The sequence below is a fragment of the Theobroma cacao genome, chromosome 4, assembly GCF_053813885.1.
Source record: "Theobroma cacao isolate CCN51 chromosome 4, ASM5381388v1, whole genome shotgun sequence".
NCBI classification, from domain to species: domain Eukaryota; kingdom Viridiplantae; phylum Streptophyta; class Magnoliopsida; order Malvales; family Malvaceae; genus Theobroma; species Theobroma cacao.
This window is the reverse complement of record NC_142642.1, coordinates 30,183,330-30,202,051: the sequence shown is the minus strand read 5'-3', so window position 1 is coordinate 30,202,051 and position 18,722 is coordinate 30,183,330. Positions and strand designations below refer to the sequence as shown.

The 18,722-nt window shown below is 32.7% G+C and overlaps 1 protein-coding gene across 2 annotated transcripts; it reads right to left on the bottom strand.

Moving 5' to 3' along the window:
- Nucleotides 1-2,197: 2,197 nt before the first annotated feature.
- Nucleotides 2,198-11,990, bottom strand: LOC18602062 (KH domain-containing protein At4g18375-like). Of its 2 annotated transcripts, XM_088805506.1 has the most exons (9): nucleotides 11,880-11,990; nucleotides 11,496-11,763; nucleotides 10,395-11,175; nucleotides 6,654-7,112; nucleotides 6,261-6,506; nucleotides 5,916-6,125; nucleotides 3,527-3,588; nucleotides 3,347-3,443; nucleotides 2,198-2,906 (listed from the first exon to the last, which is right to left on the bottom strand). In XM_088805506.1, exons 3-9 carry the CDS (start codon nucleotides 11,037-11,039, stop codon nucleotides 2,505-2,507), a joined length of 2,121 nt encoding a protein of 706 aa, XP_088661632.1. In that variant the 5' UTR covers nucleotides 11,040-11,175; nucleotides 11,496-11,763; nucleotides 11,880-11,990; the 3' UTR covers nucleotides 2,198-2,504. The 2 variants fall into 2 exon arrangements, with proteins under 2 accessions (XP_088661632.1, XP_007033278.3); XM_007033216.3 differs by having other exon boundaries at nucleotides 11,496-11,955.
- Between the last annotated feature and the right edge of the window lie 6,732 nt (nucleotides 11,991-18,722).

The following is an 18,722-nucleotide window of genomic DNA, read 5'->3' as shown; positions in this document are numbered from 1 at the left end:
AGCTTTTGCTTTTGTCTCCAAGCCCGTATAGGAAAGATGGATGACATCTCAATTCTATTGTCCCTTCATCTTCTTTTATAACAGACAAACAAATAGCTAGGGCTAGGTCATGCTATCCACTATTTACAGATTCCAGACCAGGAACTAGGATGTTGCTCGATTTCCGAAATGGGTTGCAAGTGAAGTGATGCTACTATCTAATATTCCATGTACAACAAGATCGAAAGCCCGACCAAAAGTTGCATGAAAACATTGGAGAAAATACCAAAGCAAGCAACTAAGAAGCCAAAGTTATAGGGTTTACTTTTTAGAATTTACCCATAATTAGAATTGAGTGAAATGCTGATAAAAGAATCACCAGCACAGTTACACTAACCACGCATCTGATTTTGAATATGATGAAGTGCAATCCAACACAACTACACAAATTCAGAGATGGAAGAAAATCTAGAACAAAAGCCCTGCCCTATTCTAGGCAACAAGACAAATTTAATGGCATGTGTGTGCGTTGGGGGGGGCACTTACTGATTTTTCTAGTGCACTTAATGGTGATGCTTCCTGTAGCAAATCCAAAACCCTTGCATATCTAAATTGAAATGAAAAGTTATATATATATATATATATATATATATATATATATGTGTGTGTGTGTGTGTGTACAAAAGACTGCTATAAAAATCGATTTTTTATACAAAATCGATCTTAAAACCAAACAAATTAAAATGTTGAAACGGCACTCTAACAATAGAATTTGAGACTTTAACTTAGAGGTCTTGAATTCAAATGAAGAATGAGTCTCCACATATAACCATAAAGAAGCCAACAAATAGCAATGAGTGCGTTAACAACTTTGTCACCGTATAGCCCATGAATGATTTCTTGTTTTTGAGGCTAGTGAACTGTGCCTATGGTTTACATGAGATCTAGATTTGGGATGAAACGACAAGGAAAATTTGTCATCAAGAATCTACCACAAACTGCTCATGCAAGTTGCAAAGTGGAAGGAGCACTTTCCTACTTGAGGCTGAGACATGACAATTAATCTACAAGGAAACCCTTTGTGTTTTCATCGTGGGTTTTAGGTGCTACTCCGCTTATCCATTTTCGTGTTGCATTAAAATGGACTAGGCTTATACAAGTAATGATCATTGTACTTCCCTGTACCGAATGGAGGCCAACAAAATTCAAGGTCAACCCCAGGCTTTTTCCAAGTGCCCACTTCATGCCTTCTCACGATTCATAAGGTTAGCTTGTCACAGGATTTACCATTCATTTTTTATACTGTGATCTTTACAATTATTGTTCAGTCCCAGCACATAAAACATGTATAGGATCACTATTTTATCCATCTTGAATGATTTCAAAAGAAGAAAGATAATCCCACTCAAATATTCATCCTCCAAAACCTCAAAAATGAGCCAATCACCGAGACGGTTAATCAATCTAAGCCTTGTATTACATTAACCTTGTTCAATTAGATTGGGCAGTTCAATTAAAAGGTTGTATATTGATTATGGATAATTTCGTTGGATAGGACATGGTATTCTAATGTGTTAAATTTCAAGCCACAAATCCCACATTTATTTCGAACTTATTTGATAGAAACCATTAGATCCAATCTTTACTCCCAAGTTCCTCTATTCTTACCAGCCTGACAATTAAAATAAGCCCAATCTTTAAGGTTTCGTCATGGCAGCTTATCTCAGTGGGATGCATATTTTAATATCGACACCAAAAGATGGCAAGGAAAAAAAAAAGGAAACCCTCTATCATAGCAAGATCATCTTGTCTAAGGAATTATATAATCAAAAGAAGATCTCTTTCCAAGATTATTGGGTATAGAAAGCTCATCCTCAGAACAAAAAGACATCCACCTATCTTACATATTTTTAGTTGAATTTTCCATAATTACTTCCTTTGATTCCTAATCAAAAGTTACTAATCTTAAGGTACTAAGAGGTTTAATAACCAACCTGAGTCCATGTGAGAGGATAGATGGTGACCCAGCTCCTTCAATGAGGAAGCAAGACTCTCTCCCATGCAGACCTAGGCCTAGCTCTAGCTCACCACTCAAAACTTGAGAGAGCTTTCCTGCTTCTGCTTCCACACCAATCCGCACCACTCAATTAATGCTGTCATAGGAACATATACATCATGAAATTAGCAACGATATAGAGTAAGACTGACCACAAGGAAATTACAAAAAGGAATCAACTACAGCCCAAAATACCATCCATTACAAAAGATTAACAGCATATCTCTTTTCCTAAGTTGGTTCACCAATTCAGATGTCAAACAATCATCATTTAATTTGTCTATACAAGAGTCCAGATACAGCAAAAAAGGATCTACGCTTACAACTTGAGGAATAGCAAAAAATTGTCCTTCACATAAAAATTAAATACATACAGTAATGAGACAGCTTATGTAATCTCTAATTTGTTGGAAATTATGGCAATAAGAACTCTGAAAGCAAGATATAGTACAAAATGCCCTTATTGAAGTTAATACTGGTAGGCGCCTTGCTGCGCACTGTAATTGTGGTAAGCAGTCTGTGGAGCGTTAATGTTGGCATAGGCCACTTGCTGAGAAGTAACTGAATAGGGGCTTTGCTGCACACTCAAATTTTGATAAGGGCTGCTTTGATGAGGGTGCCTGTTTTGATAAGGGCTCTGTTGAGCATTCATGTTTGGGTAGGGGCTACGCTGTGCATTCATGTTCAGATAGGAACTTTGCTGAACACTCAAATTTTGATAAGAACTCTGTTGGGCATTCATGCTTTGTCCAGAAGAAGGCATGAACGATTGAAAAATGCTTTGAGCAGCAGTTAGATGCTCAGAAGATCCACGGAACTCTTCAGAGCCACCAGTTTGAGGATCTTCGAGCCTTACTCTTGCCCCCGAAACCTGTGCTTGATAATAAAAACAAGTAAGCATCTATGTTCCATTGTGCTTAACCTAAAAGGATATCCTCCAGCAATATGTAACATACTAATTCGTGCAAATTTTTTCATTTAATAACAACCAATTTCACGCAACATCCAAGTCTAGGTATAGTATAGATATTTGAAAGACTTGATAATAAATAATATGTGGGATGCCACACTTTCCACGACAAGAAATCAAGGGTTTTCTGTGCGTTCCTTTCATCAAACATTTAAAGAGGTACCATTTTGAAACAACATTTTGCCACCATCCTTGCTTAAAAACAAACACCACCAATCAAAAAGCCATACTAGAATCCTTGTAAGATCTTACTTTATTTTGCTCATTATTTTCAGGTGAAACCTTCAAACTATAAAAGATTCCAGGTTATGGTCACCCAAAGACCATTCAAGATCAAATACCTCACTATTCAAGATGGTGCTTCCTCCAGTGCCTGTTACAGAACTTGACATATTGTTTAGAATTTTAGCCTCTAGAGCACCGTTCATATTTGAGTATCTGCAAAAATTAGAATGCAACAAATCGAATAGCATAAGTTAAACATGAAATTTACACCAAGAAAGTTTAAATAACACCAGTACCTAACAGCAGCCGGAGGAACAGAATAATTATTCTGAGGTTCATACTCACGTCCACCACCACCCTTCAAAATAGCATAAAAATATTTTTAGCTGTTTAACCAAATCATAAGACATCTTGAAACTTCAAAAGCTCGAAATATACATCCAGGAAAAAACTACTCTCTTGACAAAACTACAATCTCAACAAAATACTAATAGAAAACAGTCTTTGCATGAGCTTGTAACTTTTAAATACAAATCTAACCTGTAACAGATTATTAACTAGACACTACTCATTGGAAGGCTCAATCCCAAGAAATATTAGAAATCAATTTGAATAAAGGAAACTATAAAGCCCATGAAAGGGTATCATTACATATAAACTGAAGAGTAAGTTCAAACTAACAATAAAAAGCAAAATCACACCAGAGGCAGATCTTCATCAAGGACCAAAGGGGGCCATAGCCCTCACAAATGTATTTAATATATATATATATATATATATATATATATATATGTTGCTTTAAATGTTAGAATTTGCTATATCTGTAGAAAAAAAACTCTTATCATAAATTTGTAGCATAAATTAGAAGTTATATTAAAAGTGTATAGTATATGTTGAGAATTTATTACTAAAATCAGACAAATAAATCTATAAATTCAAGGGGTCTTATTTTTTTTCATGCATTTGGAAATTGTAACTTTAACTTTCAAGATTCGAAAAATCATCTATAGAATAGCAGAAAAGAGAAGACTATTTTCTGAAGAAAAATCTCCATCAAGTAATAGGAAGTCTTTTGATTTTAGGACCGAACCTTTTAATTTTGAAGAGTATCCTTCTAAACATATGAGGCTTGAATGTCACAACTCTGTTAAGATTTTTAAATTCTACTTTCTTTTGTATCAATAGAGTTCCATGTATAAATATAAAGTTATGTCAGCTATAGATATAGAGCTTTAAATTGGTACCCCCAAATAAATGTCTGGATCCTCCACTGAATCAAATTTAACCATCAAATTCATGACTTAAAATTTACTTTCAACGCTCAATTTGATTTTCAGAGAAAACTTGCAAGGGAAAACTGAGTGCCTTTCAAGATGTAAAATAAAATTCAATTAAACCAATTGAATGTCATGCTCAGACTCCAAAAGTAACTAGATTTTCATACTCATTTCCTGAAACAAGTTGGTTGGCTTTGTTGCTGCAAACCAACAACTGCTGCTTTATTTGCAATGTCAGTGACCAGAAGCAAGGCCTGCAATCACCAACAGTGCCTGCCATTGTTACATCACTTCGACCATCACATTGATTACTGTTTTCCACCATGCACTATTAGCAATCATAACTATTGCCATCCATTATGGTGCCACCAATGACTATTAAACCACACACCTCCCTCTTCAGCTCTTCCTCCCCAACACCAACGACCCCCCACCCCCACACACAAGAAAAGCTAAAAAAATTTATAAAAATAATATTAAAAAACATAAATTTTAAAACAACTTTCACTAATTAAAAGCTAGTAAAGTTTAAAAAAAAAAAAACTATCAAACCAATATTCTCCCTTTCCTTTCTAAAAGGATACCTTCAAAGAAATTATTGAAATATAAATCATTATGTGATTTCATTTTACCGGAAATTTAAGAACGTTTGTATTCTAAATAACAATTTACGAATATAACCTTTCTAACCTAAATATATATATATATATGGGGCAGAGATAGCAAGAATTTCTATATGCATTACAGCCAATTTATAATTTATCAACAAATACAATCACAAAATCCAGAATATCAGATACAGTAAACAAAAAACCTTATCTGAACTTAATTAGAGTTTAGTTATAAGCAGTTACGACTACATTTGTTATAAACACTAAAACCTAAAATTGGTAAAAGCTAACCTGAACCAGATGACACAAGTGACCCACCCAAAATCCGAACCAAGTTGATTTTATACAGTCAATAACCTAAACTACTTGAATTGAAATAACTTAAGACCTAAAATCACCTGAATCGCAATCAACCCAAAACTAAAACTTAGATTGAGCTTTTATTCTTTTCTCATTTAAAAATTTCAATTTGATTAAAAATAATAAAATATAATACAATTTATTATCAGAAGTGACTAGAGCTCAGCTCAACTTGAATTTATTAAAAAGGCAACGACCAATCCTGAGTAGCTTGAAATTCAAAATGATCCAAATCTAAAATGACCTTAAACCCAAAATGGCCCAAACCCAAAATGACCCAAATATTAATTGACTCAAAATGACCCAACCCAAGCCAGTCTCAACCCTTACAATTGCCAAAAAGTTAACTGCACAATTATGGTTTGAACTTTAGAATGAATAAACATTAAAGTAGCTAAAGCAAAACAAAAGGACATAAACTAGATAAAGAAATATACCCTGAAAGATTCATATCCACCAGAACGGCCAGGTCCTATTGCAGCTGCTGGCGGCAGACCATCTGCCATGCTCCTTGCGGGGCCAAATCCATTGACAGGCCCAACAGGAGCAGTTTCAGCTCCAGCATTCACATCTCGCAAAGTTCTTACTCTAAGTCTTGACGCAATCTCAGCCAAAGCATCCTTAGCAACGCCAAAATTGCCAGATATCTGAATGGCAAAAATGAATTACTTTATATAAAACGCAGAGCTGAAATATTGAAAATATTAGGCCTTCAGGATATGAATAAAAGAAACAAATAAAATAAATGCTATTAGTCATAAATTTATGTTTAACAAGATTACCTGTACTAGCTCTTCATCCTCAGATGCACACTTAGGCTTATCATCCTTCGAGTAAACACGAATATCCGCCTGGGTTCTCCTCCTCATCTCATTGATTACATGACCTCCTTGCCCAAGAATGCAGCCAACCTTACTTGATGGAACAAGCAACCTAGTGGTAACTGTACCTTTCTCAGAGAATTCACTAGTTTTATTCTGAAGCTGTAGAATGGCATCTATTGTCTGTGATCGAGGGTTCCAAAGACCCTAGAATAATACATGCACTACCATAAGCACTTCTTACGTATAAAAGAAGTATAAAGTTTCAGGCAGCAGAAAGCTAGTCAAAAGGCTTAAATAGTTAAAATATTTTTTTTCTCAAACGAATGAAGCTATAGTCAAAATAGAAAAGACCTCAATTGCAGAAACGCGAATCACACGCTCATCTGACTCTATTGTTGCATCCTCAACATGAATGCCTGCTCCTGTTTCCTGCTGTAACTGTTTAACATTAAAGCCTCCCTTGCCAATTACACCACCAATCTTCCCAGCTGGGCACAAAATTTTCATCGAGAACTCAGCTGAAGCCTCAGCACCACGTGCTGGAGGAAAACTGCTTAAGCTACCAGGCCCAAATCCAGATGGCCGGTTTCCATGAGGGACCATCCATGGCATTGATGGAATATCATGAGGGGAAGAATTCCGATGAGACCACATTGGATTGCTGGGTGGAATAGCACTAGGAGGAGGAAAATTCTGGCCAGCATGAGGCACAGGGAAGCTCAATGGAGGATTGTCTTTTCTTGGATTCTGATGCAAGAGAGTGGAAACTTCATAGAGAGCCCTCTTTGCAACATCTCGCTTTCCAGATATCTGCAGTAAATTCCAAAAGCTACAGTTTGTAGGGAATTGCAATAAAATACAAAATTGTAAGAAACGACCTTCTCAAAAGAAGTATTTCAGAGGTCAACCATGAATGGTGAAGGAAAATTTTTAATCAAGCAACACCTAGGAGCTTCATGCCCAGGAACTAGGAAAATATACAAGAAATGAGAAATAAATAAGTTTATTAAAACAAAGGGCAGCAATTTCGATACATCATAGCACTAAAAAGCGATGATAAGTGAAAGAGATTCAGACAACCGCTTCAACTATTTGACAGTTAGATAAACTACATCCAAAGCCATCCTAGTAAACAAAACTCAATGATAAATAAGGATGGCCTCCAAAATTTAGCATGATGGTCAAGCTAAACATAAAAAGCGTAGGCAGAACAAGTAAAGAAAATGAGGAACAAAATAAAATATCCTTCAAAATGTTGCTATTTCCTATAGCATGTCAGCCACTTGGTTACTTTCCTAGCCAATTTGATAAGGTAAAAAGCAACATCACTCCACCCACCTCTCATGCATGTCCAGGCTCATCCTTTGCTTTTCACTTACTTAACCAAAGGCATGCAAGCTTCATGTTCACTCTAATTTGGCATAGATGGAATAAATCTTTGAAACTCAAATTTGAACCCGGAAAATTCTTCCTCACTAAACACAATAAATTGCTCATACAGATCCATTTCACCCTGTAGATACAATAGCGTGACACATCTTTGAAGACAAGCAATGGTTAGCGATCTAGCCAGCTGCTTGGAAAGCAAGCTTAGTCATGGACAGCCTGAATGAACAAGTAAACCTGCACCCCCACTATACGGATTCACAAGGATGAATTCTAAGTAAGAAATCCATCGAGTTTTGAAACATTATAAAGCAAAAAGATGTCAAAGAGAAAGATCTCCCCACCCAACAATGTTACCATCTCGTCTTGCATATGAGGAAAATTTATTATGTTTAGTTCGATAATATCATATCATCACATCATGTACAAATAGTCCAAAATAGGTATCACGACTTAAGTTAATCCAACACTATAACTAAGACCATTGTCATAGTCAACCAATAATCCTTTTAAATTCAATTATCTACATTAATATATACATAAATGCTTGAAATCCTAAGCAAAGTAATTGGTCCCCAGACATCTGGGGCAGAAGCCGCCAATAGAGTAAGAAAGTTATAATGTGAAGATACATTTCCATTATCCTATATTATCTCAGATGATTCTAAAGAACAAGCTTCAACATACGGAAGCAAGAAGCATTTATAGCCAGGATTTCTTGCCATCAGCAATTTCTGCTAGCAGCAGAAAGGACACTGAAACCACTAATCAAGATATTATCAGATTCTAGCCATTCAAGCCTTCATTACAACCATAAAATCTTAAAATAAACAAATTGGTTTTAACCACAAATCAAAGAGATCTATATTGGGGCTGTGATTAGTCCAAGCTCGACTTTACTGACAGAAGTGTAAGGAGGGAAATTATTTTATATATTTTTTTAAAAAATAGGCAAACTTAATATATGAAGCAGCATCAAAATTTACCAAGCCCAAGAAGCCGCAAATTATCATTATTTGAAAAAACAAAAACAAGAAAGGGGGCTTTATCTGAGTTCCAAACGGAGTTAATAATTCATTTTTTACATGACTTGCTCCAGCAAGGCCCAAGCCCTAACCTAAACAAGTTGAAGCCACTCCCATTACCATGACCCAAACCATCAGCAAGTAAAATTCAGTTGCCCACCAGGAGAGAGAGACATGTGGCTTGCTGGAACAGAAAGGTCTACAGGTCTTATGACCATATATGCAGCTAATTACTCGAGTATTTCCGGTCAAATGATGCAAATGGCTATCAAACCATCAGTTTACATGTTCAGGCAACTAGACTATAGCAAGTAGGATATGACGGCAATGTCAGAACCCTTGTGCAATGAGCTCTCATGCCGAAAGGCCCATAATGCAGTAACAGATGTAAACCTCCCTATCATAATGGTAAAGACAGCAATAGGCCTCCCACTTTGTAAACCATAAGGTTAATCAAGTGATAAGTCATTTCCTCAAACAAAAGCCCAATCCCATGTGCATTTTCATATAGAATATATAGGTCATTTATATCAGCACGTGAATGAGACGTAACACACCAACATGCCAACTTCTGTAACCCATACTATAATGCATACATTTAGATAGCTCCGTATCCCTATGTACAACACTCTGGAGAACTTTCTTCTCAAATATCATCCTCAAAATCTCAACCACATTTTCAGAGTATTTAAACATTATAGGCCATGCTCTCTTCATGAAATGGTGATGGGCCAAAAATTGGATGCTAAAGGCCTAAACTGCTTGAAGATAGCACTTCATTCAACTCCAACTTAGAGGTTAAAACATCAATTTCGGAGCATTGACGCAAGCAAGATATAGTTAGCAATAATGGTAGGAGGAAAGAACAAAACTTTAACTTCAAAACTGGGGTATCAATCAGTATTTGCATAACATTGAAGCAGTAACAGGCTCTCTTTATGAACCTTTATCAGAAATGATTGTAGAAAGGTGAGAAACAGGAGGAAATAAATCATATTTATCTTAAATTTATTGAAAGAACTTAATATGATTGAAGATGGCTACAAGTCTACAACTGTTCCACTCAACTAAACCTAATCCCAATCTAACTAAAGTACGCTATATAATCATTTTTCCACACTCAATTTTATTCCATGGAAAATAATGATCAGTGAACCAACCATTGTCAAACAAATAGAAAGAAGCAAGAAAAAGGAGATATAATTATATTTAGACTAGCTTTATTGAACAAAGGAAAAATAATATTGTTTGAAGATAACCTGTTTCTTAAGTGTAAGTATTTAATAGAGAGTACCATTTTTTAAAGATGACTTTGAACTAAAGATGCTTCTGAAGATGGACTGGCAGGAAAATTATAATATAACCCATTTGTATGCACACAGTCCAAAAATAGAGGATCTTACAAAAATTAAGATAAAGAATTCAAAATTTCATACAATCTCAAAAAAAAAATGAAGGGAAATAGAAAGAAGAAAATGACAAGTGGCATCCAAGCATAGTATGGACTCAATCAGCATAGAAGTTCAAATACATTATCAAGAATTCCTATAACACAAAGGAAATTCATTCAAGCACATTGCGCACAAAAAGATGCATACAATTAACATTTTATCATGTTCATGTCTTAGTCAAACACATACAGTAAACAAAAATATGTACAGCATATAAAGTTAGTAGAAACCTGCACTAATTCATCAGTTGCCATTGCACAAGCAGGAAGGTGATCAGCAGGAAGAATGCGAATACTAGCACCTGTCTCACTTCGCAATCTTTGAATCACATCACCTCGTTTCCCTAAAAGACATCCTACCATATTATTTGGAACCAAAAGCCGTGCAGTGACAACAGTATTCCCATTATCATCATCCAACGCCATCCCACCAAAAAGATCATCCTCAGCAATTTGATCATGAACTTTTAACAGAGCATCCTGTGCAGCACAGCAAGGCTCCATTACTACCACCTCGTCTTTTTTGTTCTCACCACGGGAATCCTCATCAGAATTCTGTGTTTTCACCTTCATCGGCGAACTATAAATAATAATAACTCTCTCATCACAACCAAGAACTGAATCACCAACCGTGATCTTTGCCTGAGTCTCCTCCCTTAATGCTTTGACTATACTCCCACCCTTCCCAATAACACCACCAATTTTTCTCGAAGGACAAAGTACTCGATAAACAGTGTCTCCAGAATTAAAATTCCCGGAAGGCTGTTCATGGCCAGAATTAGTACCCCATTTCGGTTTCCTATTATTATTGACCCCTTTTCTTTTAAAGGGCGTGTTCATCGGTTTCTTTAAAAAGTTCCTCTTCCTCCCATCCATTTTGAGGAAAAAATGAGTTAAAAAACTAAAATTCCCCCAAGGGTTTGCCTAACCAAAATTCCCCAAAGATAATAACTACAATTAAAACAATCCCAGCAACAAAATTAAACCCATTGCGCAGCTCAAAACAAGCTACCTGTTGAAGATAAAGGTTGAAGATTCCACGTGTCAGTCGCTAGGGTTCTAAGCTTGAACCGAGAGCTTATACAAAAATCAATACTATAAACATTGTTCTTTTAATGTAAAGAATATGTAGATTGTTGATGTGAATTGTTGAATTGAAATTATATTCCGGCGGAATTTTTTATTTTCAGCTGAAATGTAGAAAATTATTTTCCAATATGAGATTGAGCAATGAAAAATGAAGAAATAAGGAGGGCGAGAAGGGAGGTGGGGAAAGAAAATTAGGGTTTGGGAGGGAAAAAAAAAGTTGAAAAAGCAAGAGAAGTGGCATACCTTGAATGATTTCAATGGAGTGCAGGAGAGTTGGAGGAGAGAAAGGTAGAGTCTTTGCCGCTTGTTGTTGGAGCTCTCTCCATCTGGTTGGAGAGGGAATTTTGGGAGTAACAGTGGCTGTTTCTCTGGGTTTTTTTTTTTTTATTTGTTTTCTTGGCTGGCTTTTGCTTGGTTTTGTTGTAGGTGGTGGGTAAATCGTCAAGCCCATTTGAAAGCGTGGGCCTCGTTTGATTGTTGATTCGTTTGTTTCTCTATGCTTCCCTTCATGCTATAAGAAATAAGCAAGAGAAATGGAATTAAACTTGGAACCTCGCAAATGTCTTAACCATCACTTTTACAGAAAAAAGTGTCGAGCTTTTGAAGGTCTAAGTGGAGCAAACTTACTCATGAGTTATGAGTAAAGGACAGTGTCCACTGCAGGTGATAAAAGTGGCTGAATCTTGGGTAAATCGTAGACGGAGAAGGAGGGGAAAAGAGGATAAAGGAAGGAAGAGGAACAAGAAAATGAGAAGGCTTATATAACTTCCCCTAAACTACATTTTTTTAAAAAAAGAGGTGAGAGGAAAAGAGTAAGAAGAAAATGATATATTAAGATTACGTTTGGTTATTATGTAATAATAAAATGAAATGAGAATAGTATAAAATAATTATTATTTAATTTGATATTACAAAAAAAATAAGATAAAAATAATTATTATGACTTATCATAATATTTGGTTGGTAACAATAATTTTGAAATAATAAAAAAATAAAAAATAAAAAGATAAAAACACTTTTTATTATTTATATGATTATTTATTTTTATTAGATTTTTTAAATATTAATAATCTAGAATTTAATTAAAATATTAATATTTAATTTAATTTAAATATTATTATGATTAATTTTATTTTATTTTTTAAAATATTAATAAGTAATAATTTATTTGAAATATTAATAATTGATCATTTAAATATTAATATTTTATTTATATTTTAAAATATTAATATTTAATTTAATTTAAATATTATTATGATCAATTATTTTATTTTATTTTATTTTAAAAATTAATAATTATTTATTTATTTAAAATATTAATAATAGATAATTTACATATTAATATTTTATTTATTTAAAATATTATTATGATTAATTTTTATTTTATTTTATTTAATTTTTAAATATTAATAATTGGTAATGTATTTAAAATATTAATAATTCATGATTTAATTATTAATATTGTTTATATAATTTAAATGATATTATGTTTATTTATTTTTAATTTATTTTGTTTTTAAATATGAATAATTATAATTTATTTTATTAATAATTAATAATTTAAATATTAATATTTTATTTATAATTTAATATTAATATTTTATTAAAAGTTGGAATCCATGGAGAGAAGGAGGAGAGAGAGAAAAATAATATTTTATACAAATAAAGTTGTAATTTTTCAAACTTGTAAGGAGTATTTTTATCTTTATTATTTTTTGAGTTTATTTCTCAATCATGAAATAGCTAATACCATATGAGAGGGTGGTAATAGTTATTCCTTAGTTTTTGAGGATTTTGAAAAATAGTCATTCTTATGGAATGGTTATTCCTTGGACTATTTCTCAACCAAACAAAGGAACCAAAATTCTTTGAGAATAAAGGGGAATGGCTAAGCCATTCCCCAAACGAAACATGTTATAATTGCCATATAGTCACATTATTAAGTCTAGTTATAAGCCATGTGACCAAAAAAACTTATTGACACTAGGTCTAACAGCGTTTAAGTTTTTGTAAGGATTAAGGGTTTATTTCGATCAAATCAAAATTTAAAGACTCATTTCAATACAATAAAAGTTGAAAGGCTTAATTGAATAAATTACTATAATATATAATTTTTTTAATATTTAAGCCTATTTTATATTCTACTTAAGCAACTTGCAAGTCTCATAAAACTTTGAAGTTTTCTAACACAATTTAATATATAGTATAATATATTATATTATACACTGCAAAATATCGATAGACACGATTATGAATTAAATTATTTGTCAAGCGTGCAAGATCGACATGTCATGAGTCGAATTTTAGATGAGATTTTAAAAGTTGAGGCCTAACTCAACTCAACTAGTTAACATATTTGTCGTAACGTGCAGGTCCGGGAACCCGACCGCCAAACGCGAGTGAAAACTCTAAAAAATTAGGAGTCGCCACTAATTTTTTTTCTAGGTGTGATTGGCCACCTCTTGACTCGATTCTAATCGACGAAGTTTTAAATTAATTTTAAGCCCCGTCGAAAGAATTTTAAACTAGTCTACGTTTTTTAGATCTAGTTTCGAGAGTACGGTTACGCCTAGGGAAGGATTAGCACCCCTAGGACTCCCGTTCCATGAACGGTACCATTTTTTAAATTATCCTATTAGGCTTTAATCTTTAAATTCATTATATTTTCTTAGTTATTATTCACTTATTGTATCTCCAATTTTATTAAATTATTTTATTCGATTCTAAAATGAAATGCAAGTGTGAGGCAAGATGAAATGCATGGCGTAAGATAAAAAATGTCAAACGAATAACCTTTTATCAAGGACGTTCTCCCGAATTCGCCCATCATACTGGTGGGACTTGGGATGTTCTCTAACCTAAGGAATTATCCGAGAAATTCACCTTCGCAAATTCAACGAATAAATCCCATCATCGAGGTTATCGTATGTTTTTCTTTAAAGATAATGTTTTCGTGCATAATGAACCTAATACAAGTGAAAGCCTTTTATTAAAGATATTTCTCGAGCCCTCCCATCATACTGGTGGGACTCGAGGACATCTTTTCACCTAAAGAGCTTTTTGAGACAAACTCGACTTCGCAAAATCTTCTAAAAAATCCCATCATCGAGACTTAACTCGTAAACAAAAATATTTATATGCAATGATATGCATGATGCAATATATGCTATGCTAAATGCAATTAACTATCTTTATCATTATTATTTTTTAATTATTATTTTATTTTTTATTATCATATCTTCTATTTTATTTTTATTCTAAGCTTCTCTTATGTTCTCCTTGATATTTCTTATCTTATTTCTTTTACATAATATTTATTAATCTATGCCTTGTACCACTAGTTATTTAATGCTTAATTTTAAATTCTTTATTGTTTGGATTTTTTTTATTAACAGTTTTTATTATTTGTCTATTTATTTAATGTCATGGATATTGCCTTTTCATAAATTTATTATATATATATATATAGTTAAATCATTATTATTATTATTATTTTATTTTTATTTTTATATTTTTTTCTTTCTTTCATTTTTTATCTATTATTTGTTATTTTTTTATTTTTTATTTTTTTGAATGATTTTATGTTGTTAATTTTTTATTTATAAAAAATTTCAAGATCTCGAAATTGAGGCTCTCCCATCGTACTAGTGGAGCCTTAATTCGGATTCCAAACCTAGGGAAAATGGGCCCGGGATTGTGACTTCTCGAGTCCCGATCGACCATCCCATCATCGGTTTATTATGCTTGTGGTTAATATCATGGTATTTTTACATTTTTTATTTATTATTTATTTTATTTTTTTTATTTATTTGTAGCAAATATTTTTCTAAGCTTCAATTATTTGTACAACTAAACATTCTCTAAAAATATTTTTTATTTTTATTTTTTTTATGTTTCATTGTTTCTATATTCTTCCATTTGCATTAATCTCCTAAATCTTAAAATATCATAAAAAAATTAGAATTTTATACTATAATAATTTAGGATTAATTCTACCTAATATTTTTTAAAATGAAAATCATACAAAATGGGCCAACAAACAGATCCATAAAGGGGTCAAGGATTTACCTTGGTGGGCTAAAAGCGGCCCAAATGACCAACCCACTTTAGCCAGCCCATCACTAGAAGCTCGCGGATCCGCTCCAAGGCCTACTGTCCACCTCTCAAAACTACGCTGTTTCGATCACCATTTTTCCTTCCCCAAAACAACGTCGTTTCAAGCCTACTTACCTTAGTATATAACCCTATTTTTCTTTTCTAATTCCATTTTCTCTCTTTTATTTCTCTCTCTAAAACCCAAACCCTCTGAATTCTCTCTAAAATTTTTCTTTTTTCTTTTCGTCGATCACCCAAAAAGCTCTCCTTTTTCAGACCTTTCTCACTACCCTTCTCTTTCCTTTTGCAGGCCACCCAACAACTTTAGATCTCTCCAAACCGCCGGTCGTCTCTCCCTCTTTCTCTCGTACCATTGTTCGGTCCTTTCTCCTCTCCCTCTCCTTCCTTTCGTCGACTACCCAAATCGCCTTCCCTCTCTACTGGCAACACTACACTAGCTCTAACACTCCCACCGGCGGCACAAAAACCCCCAAAATCTATCTTCTAATCGGCGACAACTAGCCAAGCTTTATCCCCCCTAAAAATCAACTAAAAATTCACCCAAAAACCCAACCATTCTCCGTCTCTCATTGTGCATATTTTTTTATTTTTTGGTTTTTTTTATGTATTTTTTTTTATTTTTTCTGGTGTTGTGGTTGCTAGAGACTAGGAATTTTTGATTGATTGTGGCTTTTTGCTGCTAGAGACTAGGGTTTTTTTATTGTCGATTTTTTTTGCTCCCCCCCTCGGGCTGCTACAGTGCCCCCTTTATACTGGGCTAAAAGGGGCACGCTCCCACTACTCTATCAAACGCGAATTTTTCACGTCTGGCAGGGAGAAGGTGGTGGCTGGCAGGGTGCGGACGCACCCTGCCAGTCGTACCTTTTTTTTTAATTCATTTTTTGTCATTTTCATTTTTTGTTTATGATTTATTAATTAATAAAATTTTATTATGATTTTTTTTATAGTGTCTATAATATTATATTAATAAATAATATTTTTAATTTATTTTTAATTCTTTTTTTAATTAAATGGCTTCTTTCATTACCATCAAAGGAAAGAATTTTCCCCTTCCTCCCAAAACATCATGTAATGCCTCTCACAAAAAAATATATTAAACTCATTAAATTATGTTATAAAAACATTATTAATTATTCAATTATAGTTTTTATAAAATAAATAAAATATTTTTTTATTTTATTTATATTTTACTTACGGTTATGACCTTGGGTTTATTAATTTAGAAAGAATAGAAGAATGGGTCTTTTAGCAAATAGAGATTTCTTGTTAACTAGTGCTAGTTTACATTATCACACGTTTAAGGAAAAGTAGTTTACACGTTTAAAGGAAAAACAATCAAAGGAGGTTAATGTTAGTTTATTTTTTCTTGTTTAAGAGAAAGAGGTTAAGGTCAGTTTTATTTACTTGACAATATCATGTTATATCATGTTTAAGAGAAACAGTTTAGGGACAGTTTAACTTAGTGTGTTTAAGAAAAGGCAGAAAAACTTAACATCGATTTATTTTGTTAGGTTTAAATGATAGGCAGTCAAAAGAACTTACTCCTAGAGAAAAAGAAGAAATATAAAGAAAAAGGAAAAGTATTGAAGGAATTTTTGATTAAAATATGATTAGGTTTTGTATTATTTTTAATTTGGACACAAAAATCCTAAGTTGTTTTGTATTTTTGCAAGTTACATTCAAATTTGGTACTATTCTGGCGACATGATGGGTTCCAATGAAAAGCTTTTAAAAAGATATTTCTAATGATTTTTGTAACATCTCATTTGACTTTATGGTTAAAAAGATATGAATTTTAAAGTTAATTAAAAACTCGTTTTTAATAATTTTGATGACCCAATTTTGGATCACCAAAACTCCACATTCCAGTAACATTTTGAGTCATTTCTTTGAAAGCTTTTGTAATATGAAATGTGCTATTTAATTTGGTGTCAATGGCTCGATTAGGGGCTTTCTGTGTTAAAAGAATCGAGGCCTCAAAATAAGTTCATTAATATTGGAAACTCATAAGTCTAGATATATTTGATAATTTTTAAACTTTTGACTTTCAAAACTCGAAAATATTATGATTTTTTCATCCAAACAAATTCTAGTGTTATAGTATAATATGAATACTTCAACTTGGTCTTGAGTTTATCACTGGAAACAATTCGAATTAAGAGTTACAAGAGGTCAAGTAAGCCAAATGGCTATTCAAATTCCAGAAATTTCAAAAATTAGAAAACTCCTTTTTAATTTTTCAAAAATTTGATTCCGTTAATATTTGATAAATTCTATTGTAAATTTCAAAAATTTTGGGTATGTGATTTATATATTTATATTTTATAAATTTATTTCTTAGGGTAGCAAATTTTATTAAAATATCAAAAATTAAAGAAAAATTACAAATATAATTTTTGTATGAAATTAATATTATATTTCTATTAGAAATTACAAAAATGAATCTTGGGTAAATTGTAGACAAAGAGGGAGGGGGAAAATAGGATAAAGGAAGGAAAAGGAACAAGAAAATGAGAAGGCTTATATAACTTCCTCAAGTCTACATTTTTTTAAAAGAGAGGTGAGAAGAAAATGATAAATTAATTGTCATATACAGTGACGTATCCAAGCTTTTGTATAAAGGGTGGCGAGAAATTATATAAAGTCATAAATCAAGTTAATGATTTGATTCAGAGTAAAAATTAATCAATTTTGAAATAAAATTAAATTATAACCTAAAATTTTATTAACAATTTAAATATAAGTTTTCAGATTAACCAATATAAATAGATATAAAGCAAAAAGAATATTAACAGTAGATTTTCACATTAATCATGGGAAGCTGTGCTCGATATACTTTCATGCTTTCAAATTCATATATGACTAAATCTGTGTCAATGATCTTGGCAATCTCTGTCACGACCCGGAACTCCCATCGAGCCCGTGACAACCGCCGCGACGTCTCAATTTACATTCATTACCCAGAATGTCAACCGAGACCCCGCAAGGCTTTAATATCAGCTTCTCATTTCCCCTGTGGGTAGCTGTTTCCAAATACCACATTTTAAAAGATTTTAAACTGTTTCCAACTTAAACAAATGAAATAATAATTTTCGTCTCACAGGGGTATTTTTGTCATTTATCCCAAAAATCTCAAAAATCATCTAAAAATATAGTATGTAAGTGGAAAACACATATTTCTTAATCAAAAATAATTTTGGATGTCTAAAACATTCGTTTAAAATGGAATTATGACTGTTATAATAAAATAAAAATATTCAATAAAATATTCAATTTTCACATAAAACGATATTTTAAGAACACTGCATAAATAATTTTTATAGCGTAAAAGCAAAATAAATTCTTACATACCGT

Excerpts from the sequence above, each read along its gene's own strand:
- LOC18602062 (XM_088805506.1), bottom strand. The coding sequence starts at position 11,039 with ATGGATGGGAGGAAGAGGAACTTTTTAAAGAAACCGATGAACACGCCC. Across the intron at positions 3,589-5,915 it reads GTGGATATGAATCTTTCAGG|GGTGGTGGTGGACGTGAGTA; the intron begins GTATATTTCTTT and ends GCTATTTTGAAG. Across the intron at positions 2,907-3,346 it reads GCACCATCTTGAATAGTGAG|GTTTCGGGGGCAAGAGTAAG; the intron begins GTATTTGATCTT and ends TATCAAGCACAG.